The sequence below is a fragment of the Nannobrachium achirus genome (genome assembly GCF_963921795.1).
Source record: "Nannobrachium achirus genome assembly, chromosome: 1".
NCBI lineage: Eukaryota > Metazoa > Chordata > Actinopteri > Myctophiformes > Myctophidae > Nannobrachium > Nannobrachium achirus.
This window is the reverse complement of record NC_137810.1, coordinates 3,113,311-3,127,197: the sequence shown is the minus strand read 5'-3', so window position 1 is coordinate 3,127,197 and position 13,887 is coordinate 3,113,311. Positions and strand designations below refer to the sequence as shown.

Below are 13,887 nucleotides of genomic sequence, written 5' to 3'. Positions count from 1 at the left end.
AGGATTGTTTCAAGTGGTTAATATAAAAAAGGAGAAAAAAAGTGTATCACACAAAGATTTGGAGGAACCTCTGTAGTAACTCTGAGGACCCCCTAGGGGTCACGGACCCCCTGTTGAAGACCCTTGCACTAAATCATCTGTTCCATCAACATACCTCATCAAGTCCTCATGGGAGGCTGATGGAAGTGTCTGATGAGATCTGCAGCGATGGGTTGAACAGAATCCACCCAGGATCAGTCAGATTGCAACGTGTCCAGTTCAAAGTAATCAATACAATGTATCCAACAGTTTACATACAACAACACATCTGTTTAGCCAGCTCCTTTTAGAACTAATAAATAATACTCATAATAATAAGAATGTAAAAATGTCTATAAAATATAGCAGCAATCACTCTTGACCTTTTAAACCAAATGTTTTAAAAAGACAGGCGACAAAACCAGAGTAATATTATGTAATAGCCCTATATACTATTATATATGTTATGTATACTATAGTATATGTAATATATACTATTATAACATGTAATATATCTACATTTTTATCTATTGTTTGTGCTAAATTCAAATTGACTATCTCAACTTAATATAGCATCAAATTGATGGCCGAAATGTAAAGAATAGAGACAATAATTAACGTTTTTGGGCAATTTTTTTAATTTATTTTTGGCTAAATATAATCACATACAACATGCCACACCACAATAAGCACAGACCACAAGCATCCCAAACATCCCACACTCAAAAAGAAAAAAAGGGTTACAACAAAACAAATAAAGGGTGCGTTCTGGCCAATGCAAACTAATACGTGAGTGCTCTCCCGGTGCACATTTCCTAACGCACCCAAACAAACAAACCAGAAGAAATGAACACAGGTTGCTAAGCAACCAGGACAACGACCACTCCCTGTTGGACAGGATCTGAACTCTTAAAGGTGCATTACGTTGTTTATTTATTCACTTCTATCGATGAAACAAGCGTTTGTGGATTTCATCTTTAACTGGATGGGCGATTTATCGGCCATCGTATCGGTTTTGAACCAATCTTTTATTTTATAATATCCGTTTCAACGAGTATGTGGTGGAAAAAGCCTTTAGGCCCTACTGCTGATTTAAGGCCACAGATTGAACACGCAAATAATGGCTAATCGGACAACATTTCAACATCCACATCTAAAGGCCATCTGTGAAACGTTTTTTTCCGATTAAACAAAAGGTTTTATTTTTCTTTTTGGTACTGGACTGTAATCTCTGCTGCTGGGCTCATGAACACAGCATGTTTGGCTAGAGGATATAATTATTGCACGTTTCAGCTTCATTGCAAACAGGCCCGTCGTACAGATTTTTGGGAGGGGGGTCAAGATCAAAGACCTGGGCCCGCCCTCCACGTGGGCCCCCCTCGGTGTTGCGAAAAATGCAGTTTTTTCAAAGAAAAAACTGTTAAAACACTTCTACACGGCGGCAGAACCGTTTAGGCTTAATATAACAGGGTTTATATAAAGCATGATGTCTAAATCTTACCGTGGGAGAAGTAAGTCTTTCACAGTCACTCAAATCCTTTATATAAAGCATGATGTCTAAATCTTACCTTGGGAGAAGTAAGTCTTTCACAGTCACTCAAATCCTTCCTACACAAACTAGACTGTACCTGTGTCCCGTTCAACAGGCCCCCCCTTTACGGGAGGGGGGACACCAGTACCCTTTGCCCCCCTTATTGGCGGCCCTGTTGCAAAGCCAATTGTCACACAGTGGTTTTCCTACCCGAGCACAGGATGCAGACCGACTGCAACCAGCACAGTTATATTTGTTAAATTGCATCAGCATAACATTTGATGGTAGACGCATTTGTAAATAAAATAATAACAATAAGAATAAAAAAGATAATTGCAGTAATCATTGCTGTCGGGTGGAAACCTTAGATCTACAAGCTCACAACACTTTTTACTATAGTGTGGGAACATTTTGGGTCTCAATCTGAAAAGTTTGGGAATCCCTGGCTTGTATACACGGCTATTTTCACTACTTTTGAGAGACTTCGATGAAGAAGAGAATACATTTTTATGTTTTAATTTGTATACATAAAAAATAAAACATAAGAGTTGAAACGTGGAAATACCAGGTTTCTGCCCAACAACTATTAAACTTTATTGTCCAAAGAATACTGAACATAGCGTGTAGATCTCTATAATCTACTGAACATAACCCATCACCCATTAGGAGCTTGTAGATCGGCTATCGTCGCCGGTTTTGAAAACGCTTTTACATGTGTGAGAATGGTTCAAAGTTTTCACTTTAATAGTGAACGAGCTCTACGGAATATAATATTTCAATAACGTTATTAATAACATTACAGTAAGGAACAAGGCTTACAGAATAGTGAACTGAATACAGTTTTTTGTTTAAGGAAATGCATCAACTTTTTTTGCTTGAAAATTTAGCAAGTTGTTTTTATTTTTAATGTTTTTGTCCGGACACAGGAAGTGTGGACAGCTTTTTCAAATAAAAGTTTATCAAACAATGTCTTTCTTTTAAAGTGAAGGTCTGATTTGGAGTAAAATAAGTAAACAAACGGACAGACAGACAGACAGAAAGACAGAGAGGCATACTAAGGCATTATATGCATTTAAAACCCCCCTATGACATCTCACCGACGTCTATGACATCACACAAACAGTCTATGATGTCATCAAGTAGCACTCTTTTGTCACATTTTTGCACAGTTCACATCATTTTGTGTAAAAAAAAAAAAGAATATAAAAACCCAGGTGGAAAAAAAGTATTTTATACTTAAGTATATCTTAAAGAATAACTTTGGAAAGTAAAGTATTATTTTATAAACATACTATAGGTTTTAATGTACTTAAATTATACTACTTTTTCACCTGGGTTCTAAAAATAACACACACATAAAGAACTCTCTTAAAGGAAAGAATGTAAATAACACTTAAACAACAAACCAAAAGTCTGAGAAGTCAGCGCTTCTCCCAGCGGTCCCTGAGCGGGCTCCCAGGGGTCCCCAGCAAGCATGATGAACAGCTTTAACCATTATGTTATACTTTAACAATAAAAAAAAAGAAAGCAGATATACAAGCCCATAGCGCGGCACAGGCATTTGTTACTCTAATCTTTGCTTCTGGGTGGTCCCTGGAACAACACATTTTGAGATTGGGGGTCCGTGGCCAAATACATGTGATTTTGGGGGTCCTTGACATGAAAATGTTTGAGAACCACTGATTTAGAAACATCATTGTAGATCTGGCTTTTTAGGTCTTAATGAGTCAAACACTATGCAATAGAACATATCAGATCTACAAGCTGGACTTGTAGATCTGCTGTCCATCTGAACATTGTTGACAAAATGCTCTCTTTATGAGAATCACTGATCTCCAAACCCGTCCAAACTCCCCGGAGAATAGAAGTGTTGATCTGACAATGATGAGGAGATCAGTCTTCCAGGTCTGCTGTCATCTGGAAACACACAACACACACACACACACACACACACACACACACACACACACACACACACACACACACACACACACACACACACACACACACACACACACACACACACACAGTACACAATCACTAAGCATTCTTTCCAAGTAGAAAAAACAAAACAAAAACCTTCAGACTATTTAACTCTTAAGCCCACAGACAGAGCTAGACTCGCCTGCGAGCCGCGGTTCCATTCCAGTCCCAGTCTGACCCACGTGACTGAAGAGAGCGGCTAGCCGCTACCAGTTGCTAGCCGCTACCAGCTGCTAGCCGCTACCAGCTGCTAGCCGCTACCAGCTAACGTCAAGCAGGTGCATGTGTCAAGTAGGGCATTAACGAAAAAGTCAACAAGTCGACTTCATTACACAAGTCGACTCCCACCAGAGAAAGTCGAAGTTGAAAAAAATGTAAAAACTATCTATTGTGAAAATAGCAGATCTACATACTCACAACGCCTCGCGTTGCGAGGCGTTGTGAGCATGTAGATCTGCTATTTTCACAATTTCTGCCTCTATATTTGACAATTTGGACAATGTTTAATTTGTCATTTTAGAGGTATTAAAAAGTCCTTAAATTGTCACTTTAGTAATGTGCAGATACCCTCTATACACTTAAACTTTATGTTGGTTTGTTTACAGTTGAGAGAGAAAACAATGTTTCACATTATGTTAATCATCTGGGGACCCCCCTAAATAATTGGGGGGTCGTGTGTGATGTGATGACGTCATCAAACGATAAAGTCGACTTCAACTCAACTTTTTACTGAGTCGAGTCGACTTGCAAAAATCACAAGTCGTTAATGCCCTATAGGTAGGACAAACGTCAACCCTTGACGGACTTCAAAATAAGAGCATTTTCCCCCGGTCAGCAGACTTCAAAATATATAATATTTGTTTTCATGCTCTCTGGTATCGGATTGGTATCGCTATCGGTTGCTAAGCAGATGTTGGTATTGGATATCGTATTGGTAAGGAAAACATAACATCCCTAGAACGCGATAAGAATTGCGGCGGTGCGACGCCGCAATTGCTCAAATGCGGGTGAGCGAAAAAAACGTCATATCCTATGACGCAACTCTGCCCCATCATCAAGGTAAATAGGAGGTAGGGACATCACGTGACAACGGGGATGTGCCATGTCCAGCCATGAAGCTCACCATGGGTGCTAGAACTTCATGTCCAGCCATGAAGCTCACCATGGGTGCTAGAACTTCATGTCCAGCTATGAAGCTCACCATGGGTGCTAGAACTTCATGTCCAGCCATGAAGCTCACCATGGGTGCTAGAACTTCATGTCCAGCCATGAAGCTCACCATGGGTGCTAGAACTTCATGTCCAGCCATGAAGCTCACCATGGGTGCTAGAACTTCATGTCCAGCTATGAAGCTCACCATGGGTGCTAGAACTTCATGTCCAGCCATGAAGCTCACCATGGGTGCTAGAACTTCATGTCCAGCCATGAAGCTCACCATGGGTGCTAGAACTTCATGTCCAGCCATGAAGCTCACCATGGGTGCTAGAACTTCATGTCCAGCTATGAAGCTCACCATGGGTGCTAGAACTTCATGTCCAGCCATGAAGCTCACCATGGGTGCTAGAACTTCATGTCCAGCCATGAAGCTCACCATGGGTGCTAGAACTTCATGTCCAGCCATGAAGCTCACCATGGGTGCTAGAACTTCATGTCCAGCCATGAAGCTCACCATGGGTGTCAGAACTCGCACCGGAAGTGCGATAAAATACATGTCAGTGAAGCGACCGCAGTTTTCCCAATGTCCCTGAGCGCAACGGTGGGGGCCGATGGGCAATAGGCGGCCCCACCGTTGCGCTCAGGGTCGTTGGGAAAACCGCGGTCGCATCAGTGAATGGAGCCGGCTTGATCAGCTCATGAAGAAACCTGGAACCAAAACTATTTATGAACCACTGAGACCTTTGTCAGGAATATAAAAGAAGCCACATCAAAGGTATTTATACAATCACTTGCTTTTCGATGTGCACAGTAAATAATTAAATGATAATAATAACAGTAAATAATAATCGTTTCTGTCTCCGAAGTATCGTGAGATTTGGTTCCCAGACAGGAAACGGTGGATATTCTCGCGATACTTGGCACGTTTAGAAACATACTTTTTGCTCTTTAGATACTGCTATAAAATGACACAGTGCACACACCAAAAATCCACACAGCAGAAACAAAATTGTGACATGCCTTCTTTTATTTTCCTGAGCTGAGTATGTTCTAAAGGTCTCACTTTTTCATAAATAGTGTTTGTTCATGAACTTCATGAGCTGCTGGGAGGCTGCTCTACAGTCTTCCACCCAACTTCCGGCTGCAGTTTGGCACCCATGGTGCGACCAATCTGCAGTTTGGCACCCATGGTGCGACCAATCTGCAGTTTGGCACCCATGGTGCGACCAATCTGCAGTTTGGCACCCATGGTGCGACCAATCTGCAGTTTGGCACCCATGGTGCGACCAATCTGCAGTTTGGCACCCATGGTGCGACCAATCTGCAGTTTGGCACCCATGGTGCGACCAATCTGCAGTTTGGCACCCATGGTGCGACCAATCTGCAGTTTGGCACCCATGGTGCGACCAATCTGCCGGTTGGAATTGCGAGATAGCGAAAGGGGCGCGGATGTCTTTACCTCCTATTTACCTTGCCCATCATCAGGAAGCGTGTAATATTCATAGGCTCCTAACTAGGGATGTCCCGATACCACTTTTTACGAGTACTTCATTTTGAGTACTCGCCGATACAGAGTACCGATACGAGTACAATTAATGATACAAAATGTCTTTAAATTACGTTTTTTTAATTTTTTTTATCAGATGTTCCTCACTTTCTGGCAACACATTAAATTGCATTGCTTTCCCAGAACATGGCACAACTGCCACACATTTCACTTTTTTTTCAGGTTTAGCCCATGGAAATTCCTGTACTGTGCATGATCTTCTAGATCTGCTATGCTCAAACATTTTGTATTTTTACTTTTGATACTTTGAGAGAGAGAGAGAGAGAAAGGCGAAGTGGCGGAACACACAGGGTACTCGGGCGCTTTTTGAGCAGTATCGGACGAGTACCGATACCGCAAAATAGGCAGGTATCGGGGCGAGTACCGATACCACGAGTACCGATACCGCATCCCTACTCCTAACAAAAACCCCTTTTCCCCCCGAGTAAGTTCCTTGGGAAACGTGTGGTGTGGTGATGAGTGTTGATTGATAGTGATGAGTTGTTACCATGGATTCAATGTCTTTAGGGCTGACAGCCTGCTCCAGAGCTCTGTAGACGTCTGGAGACATGAGGCCCATAGAGTTCTCCAGTCTGGAAGGATGTCTACACACACACACACACACACACACACACACACACACACACACACACACACACACACACACACACACACACACACACACACACACACACACATACATACATTAATATAACATCCTGGGGTCTGGAAGGATGTCTGTGTATGGTTATGACTTGTTTATGGTTACAACTAGTTTGTGGATAAAACTTACACTTGAGACACAGAGATGAGTTCAGTCTTCATGTAGCCTGTTTTCTCTGGATCCTCCACGTCCATGGGTTCTGGAGCTGAGAGACAACATATTACACAACATATATTATCCTCCACATCCATGTGTTCTGGAGCTGTTAAACATTATATTACACAACATATATTATCCTCCACATCCATGTGTTCTGGAGCTGTTAAACATTATATTACACAACATATATTATCCTCTACATCCATGTGTTCTGGAGCTGTTAAACATTATATTACTAGCCGGGGAGCCACTGGGCCAAAATGAGAGAGGACCTGTGATGTCATGACATACTCCAAATTTTTGTTTGTCCTATTAATTTGGTCAATAAGGTACACAGAATGAGAGGCCTGCTCTGCCGGAAATCCTGCGAAAAAAAGTTTCCCATTGACTTCACTATACTGGAAAAAAACACACCAAAAAAAGTAGCATGTGAGGGGTCAAACTAAGGGTTCTTCATGATTCTGAATCCATTGCAAGCATTTGTTTTGCATGAAAAACATTCCTTGGGCTAGATTTCAGCCTCTCAAACCTGTGAAAAGTGATGAGTCATCACTTTTCACCGTTATTTTGGTCCGTTTTCTAGCCCAAGGAATGTTTTTCATGCAAAACAAATGCTTGCAATGGATTCAGAATCATCAAGAATCCCTAGTTTGACCCCTAACATGCTACTTAAAGCATATTTTTTTTGGTGTGTTTCTTTCCTTTATATTGAAGTCGATGGAGTGAATATACAAATGGCCATAACTTTTTTTCGCAGGATTACCGGCAGAGCAGGCCTCTCATTCTGTGGACCTTGATGACCAAATTAATAGAAAAAACAAAAATTAAAAGTATGTCATGACATCACAGGTAACATCCTATTCTTTGAGCTTTTGGGCCTGTGGCTCCCCGGCTATACACAACATATATTATCCTCCACATCCATGTGTTCTGGAGCTGTTAAACATTATATTACACAACATATTATCCTCCACATCCATGTGTTCTGGAGCTGTTAAACATTATATTATCCTACACATCCATGTGTTCTGGAGCTGTTAAACATTATATTACACAACATATTATCCTCCACATCCATGTGTTCTGGAGCTGTTAAACATTATATTATCCTACACATCCATGTGTTCTGGAGCTGTTAAACATTATATTACACAACATATTATCCTCCACATCCATGTGTTCTGGAGCTGTTAAACATTATATTACACAACATATTATCCTCTACATCAATGGGTTCTGGAGCTGTTAAACATTATATTACACAACATATATTATCCTCCACATCCATGTGTTCTGGAGCTGTTAAACATTATATTACACAACATATTATCCTCCACATCCATGTGTTCTGGAGCTGTTAAACATTATATTACACAACATATTATCCTCTACATCAATGGGTTCTGGAGCTGTTAAACATTATATTACACAACATATTATCCTCTACATCAATGGGTTCTGGAGCTGTTAAACATTATATTACACAACATATTATCCTCTACATCAATGGGTTCTGGAGCTGTTAAACATTATATTACACAACATATTATCCTCTACATCAATGGGTTCTGGAGCTGTTAAACATTATATTACACAACATATTATCCTCCACATCCATGTGTTCTGGAGCTGTTAAACATTATATTACACAACATATTATCCTCCACATCCATGCGTTCTGGAGCTGTTAAACATTATATTACACAACATATTATCCTCCACATCCATGTGTTCTGGAGCTGTTAAACATTATATTACACAACATATTATCCTCCACATCCATGCGTTCTGGAGCTGTTAAACATTATATTACACAACATATTATCCTCCACATCCATGTGTTCTGGAGCTGTTAAACATTATATTACACAACATATTATCCTCCACATCCATGTGTTCTGGAGCTGTTAAACATTATATTACACAATATTATCCTCCACATCCATGTGTTCTGGAGCTGTTAAACATTATATTACACAATATTATCCTCCACATCCATGTGTTCTGGAGCTGTTAAACATTATATTACACAACATATTATCCTCCACATCCATGCGTTCTGGAGCTGTTAAACATTATATTACACAATATTATCCTCCACATCCATGTGTTCTGGAGCTGTTAAACATTATATTACACAATATTATCCTCCACATCCATGTGTTCTGGAGCTGTTAAACATTATATTACACAACATATTATCCTCCACATCCATGCGTTCTGGAGCTGTTAAACATTATATTACACAATATTATCCTCCACATCCATGTGTTCTGGAGCTGTTAAACATTATATTACACAACATATTATCCTCCACATCCATGTGTTCTGGAGCTGAGAGACAACATATTAAACAATATATTACACAACATATTATTTTCCACATCTGTCGTAGATTAGAGGTTATCATGATTGATTATGTGTGACGTTATAGAGTAGATCAGGGGTCCTCAATAGGCGGACCGCGGTCCATGTCCGGACCGCGGCGCACCTCCGACCGGACCGCGTCACATTTCTGAGAAGTCTCTGCATAGTTGTGTCGGACTGGCTGTGTGTGATGTGTGTTTGTGTGTGTGTGCGTGGGTGTGTGTATGTGCTCATTCGCTCAAACACATACACAGGCTCACAAGACACACCCCTCCGCCAATTTGCAAGCCCACAAAGCGTTGCGGATGCAACGTGCTGTGGGCTTGTAGATCAAAGGTTTTCCTTCCCTCCGACGCAGTCTGCTCTCCATGCTGCCCCCCCCCCCCCCCCCCCTCCCCTCCCCTCTCCACTCATGCCGCTCGCTGCCTGAAAAAAGTAGCTAAAACCTCTTGGAAACCATTGCTCCCACTGGATTAATAACTTAGAGATCTTCTACCTTTGACTGTTCAATTGGAGAGGACAACAGCAACACATTAAAATCCACGATGTAAGGCTCCAACTGCTTGCATTAGACGAGAAATGGTCGCGATGCGTGATCATGCGTCTTTAACAATGTGATGTGTCGTCGCATATTATTGCCAGCTATCCTAGGCTGTGTTAGGTTAATAACTATGACTCGTTGACCCTGACCGGTCATTTGACATAGTCAATCAGCACAGTCTGGCTTGTGCAGTACGTGTGTCAACTGAATGTCAAGTAATCCTCTCCCCCTCAGGCTAAGTTCCACTTTATTTTCCATTCTGAACGACAAGCCTAATATGTGTGTGCCTAATATAGGCGGCATAGCTCAGGGGTAGAGAAACCGTTATTAGAGCACGAAGGGTTCCCGAAGGGATCCCAGTTCGAATCCGGGCTCCCCCTGAGTTAATGTCGAAGGGTCCTTGGGCAAGACTCTGAACCCCACATTGCTCCCGGTGAGCAGGTTGGTGCCTTGCATGGTTTCCTCCGCCACTGGTGTATGAATGTGTGCGTGAATGGGTGAATGTAATGCACAATCTCTGTAAAGCGCTTTGGATCAAAAGTGCTATATAAATGCACCATTTATTGCATTTAGGCTCTTTAGTTTTCAATAATTAAACTATACGCCATTGTTTTATTGCTACACAATAAGTGGTAAATAATGTAGCCTACTCTACATGCATAAATAATTATCCATCCATCCATCCATCCATCTTCAACCGCTTATCCGGCATCGGGTAGCAGGGGTAACAGTTCCAACTGAGATTTCCAAAGTTCCTTAATAATAATAATAATAATAATACTAATAATAATTAAAATAAACAATTCTAATGATTATAATAAACATACATACATACAGTACAAATGTATGCCCCTTATTTCGCCTTCGCCTTTTTTTTCGGACCCGGACCTGTTTCAAAAAAATATTTCTGGACCTTCAAGATTTGTATTTGAGGACCCCTGGAGTAGATCATGTATTCACTGATTATATTAATATCTAGGTCTTTATGATGATACTAATACTTGATAGTTAGGAGTAGAGAGGCCTTCAGTAGGCATCAGTAACTGTTGTTTTGGTAAAGCCTATCTTGTTATGGTACAGCTTGTTCCAGAGGCCTTGAAGCCACACAGTATAATTCTAGTGTTTGACCATTCTTCTTGGCAGAACTACTTTACCACTGCCCAGAGTGATAATTGTACTTCTGTCCATGATATCATGTTTACATAAACCTGACCACCACCACCACCTAATATAATGTCTTGTCTCCTCATTGTCTCATGATTATTGATTGATCTGAATTCCACCACAGTTCCATGGGTTCTGGAGCTGATAGACAACATATTAAACAATATAAAAATGTCTCCAACCAACAACTCAAAGGTATATTAATGACAAATGTGTGGTTCTCCCCTTACACTTATTCATGTAGCTGCCAGGGCAGGTGGGCAACCTGTGGTGTCAACACCTTATTAACTGTTACTGCATTAATACTCACCATCAGTACTTTAAGTATTAATACTTACCATCAGTAATCTTAGGGTAGTATTTAAGTATTAATACTTACCATCTGTAATCTTAGGGTAGTAAGTATTAATACTCACCATCAGTAATCTTAGGATAGTACTTTAAGTATTAATACTCACCATCAGTAATCTTAGGGTAGTACTTTAGAGTATTAATACTCACCATCAGTAATCTTAGGGTAGTACTTCCCGAAGGCCTTGTCTTTAGGAACATCAGGATAAAGAAACATCAGGGGGTTTTCTGGGATGTTCTCTGCTGCCATCACCTGGTGAGCAATGATAATGCAGCATGATTTACGGTTATGTCTGTGTGTGTGTGTGTGCATGTGTATGTGTGTGCGTGCGCGCGCGTGCATGCGTGCGTGCGTGTGTGTGTGTGTGTGTCAGAATGGCAGTAGGTCCCCACATCTAAACCACAACCAAATAATGTGACCCAAATAATTGCGATTTACAAATATTATCAGGATAATCACACTGTTGCCAACATCCATTATTCCTGGGACAACATTTGCCAAACATTGCAGATCTTCTTCAGTAGACGGAGATTTGGTAGAGTAAAAATAAACACTGTAACAAAGTATGGCATTTCCAGGTCCAATTATAAAGGATTTAAATGGTACCGGATATGCAGCTCTGCAAATAAAAGGTGAATTGTGATTATTGTGCAGTGACGTCATTACGTGCGCGTCACACGTCTCTGACGCATTCATTGGTGTCCACGTTAAAATAATTTACCACGTCGCGAAAAAAATAAATATTTTAAAAAGTCCACAGACGCCACCATTGTTCATGGGTGAAGGCATGCTACTTTACCCAACGTTAACACAAATGACATCCGCGTAGAAAGTCTTAAAACAGACGATAAAACTAACGACAGTCTGTGTTTTGAATCCACGACGCCATTTTGTGCGCCACTGCATGGTCACAGAATTCAATGGGTGCCTGAGTTTTAGCGTAGCACCGGGCCGCTCTCTGACCATAGTGGCACAGCGTGTTAGGTGATACACCAAAAATGGTTCCCCCACAGAACGTGTATGGCAGGGCACGGCGCAGAAAAGTGACGTCACGTCTCTACACTGCAGCTCACTGCTCACTGCTCAGACAGCGACCCGCCTCCTCTCCCCCTGTCCTCTTCATTCAATAACAACTGGATACACGCGCTATTGTTTATAGATGTGGTGGACATTGGACAACGTGTTAGAAGCCACACAGGTCTTCATTGCGTCTTTACAACAATAGCGACGATTAACGTCGTGGTGAACATGGTCAAATAACCTTTATTGGCTCAACTACAACACGGAGGAAGCAAGCTAGCCTAGCATGTATGCTATCTGAGACAGTATGTATGTAGCCTAGGCTGCCTAACTGTTTGATTGATTATAGTGTTTTTGTGGCGGCGCCGTCCATTTGGTGGTCCGCCGGGGCAGCGGACTACCGCGGCCGCCTGTGCCTTGCCCTCCCGCATCCATAGAGGGGCGGCACGTCCCTCTATGATCAACCGTTCAAAACAAAAGTAGCCGATCTACAAGCAACCCCAATCCACTGTTTTTGACCCAGTCCACTGGTTCTCTGTACAGCAGAGCAAACACAAGCACGGCAGAGCATTTCCCCCATTCCATAGAAGCAGTAACAGTACAAACAGGAGACATCATCTCACTGAGAAGATCCATATATTATCGATGTATATAAAATAACAGGTGGCTGTTCATTATGAAGACTCGGTAAAAGCTTCTATCTGCGCCCCCAAGTGGTCAACATCCGATATTACCGGTTCGGTATTAAAAAAATCAAACCGTCACATGACTATTTGGAAGTATTAAAATTGTAAGATTTGGAATTGTGGTTCATTTCTTTCAGACACATTTCTACGTAAGATGAACATAACCATATAATAACCAATTCAAGTTAAATGCTGCACTTTGTCAAAAATGACATGACGCGTTGAATTTTTGTGGGACCCATAAAATATCCCTGGGACTCATCCGAAAGACCCCTCTTGGGTCCCGGGACTCATTACATTAAAAACCTATTAACATCACTGATTGTGAGTGTTTTTTTTTCCCCCTGCGATAAACGATAATAACGATTATCGTCCCGTCTCTAGTGTGTGTGTGTGTGTGTGCGCGTGCGTGCGTGCGTGCGTGCGCGCGCGCGCGTGTGTGTGTGTGTGTGTGTGTTCATACCTTATATGTCCTGATGATGTCAGGCAGTGACACAGCCGTCAGCTCACGCTTTGTGTAGGGCTCTACGGAGTGATACACTGGTTTACCTACACACACACACACACACACACACACACACACACACACACACACACACACACACACACACACACACACACACACACACACACACACACACACACACAGCAGTGAACACATAGTGGTGGCGACCCACATAACGAAACGGAGGACACACAAA

At 41.6% G+C, this 13,887-nt stretch overlaps 1 protein-coding gene across 3 annotated transcripts in view; it reads right to left on the bottom strand.

Moving 5' to 3' along the window:
- Window positions 1-653: 653 nt before the first annotated feature.
- Window positions 654-13,887, bottom strand: part of stat1a (signal transducer and activator of transcription 1a) — a 59,979-nt gene continuing 46,745 nt past the window's right edge. For 2 of the 3 annotated variants that reach the window (XM_080734355.1, XM_080734354.1), the window contains exons 21-25: window positions 13,650-13,735; window positions 11,630-11,732; window positions 7,027-7,102; window positions 6,742-6,838; window positions 654-3,466 (exon numbers count right to left, since the gene is read on the bottom strand). In XM_080734355.1, the coding sequence (XP_080590481.1) occupies window positions 3,443-3,466; window positions 6,742-6,838; window positions 7,027-7,102; window positions 11,630-11,732; window positions 13,650-13,735 (386 nt within the window). In that variant the 3' untranslated portion in view covers window positions 654-3,442. Of the gene's footprint in view, window positions 3,467-6,741; window positions 6,839-7,026; window positions 7,103-11,374; window positions 11,447-11,609; window positions 11,733-13,649; window positions 13,736-13,887 lie in introns of those variants that run through there. The other variant, XM_080734356.1, reaches the window with a different exon arrangement.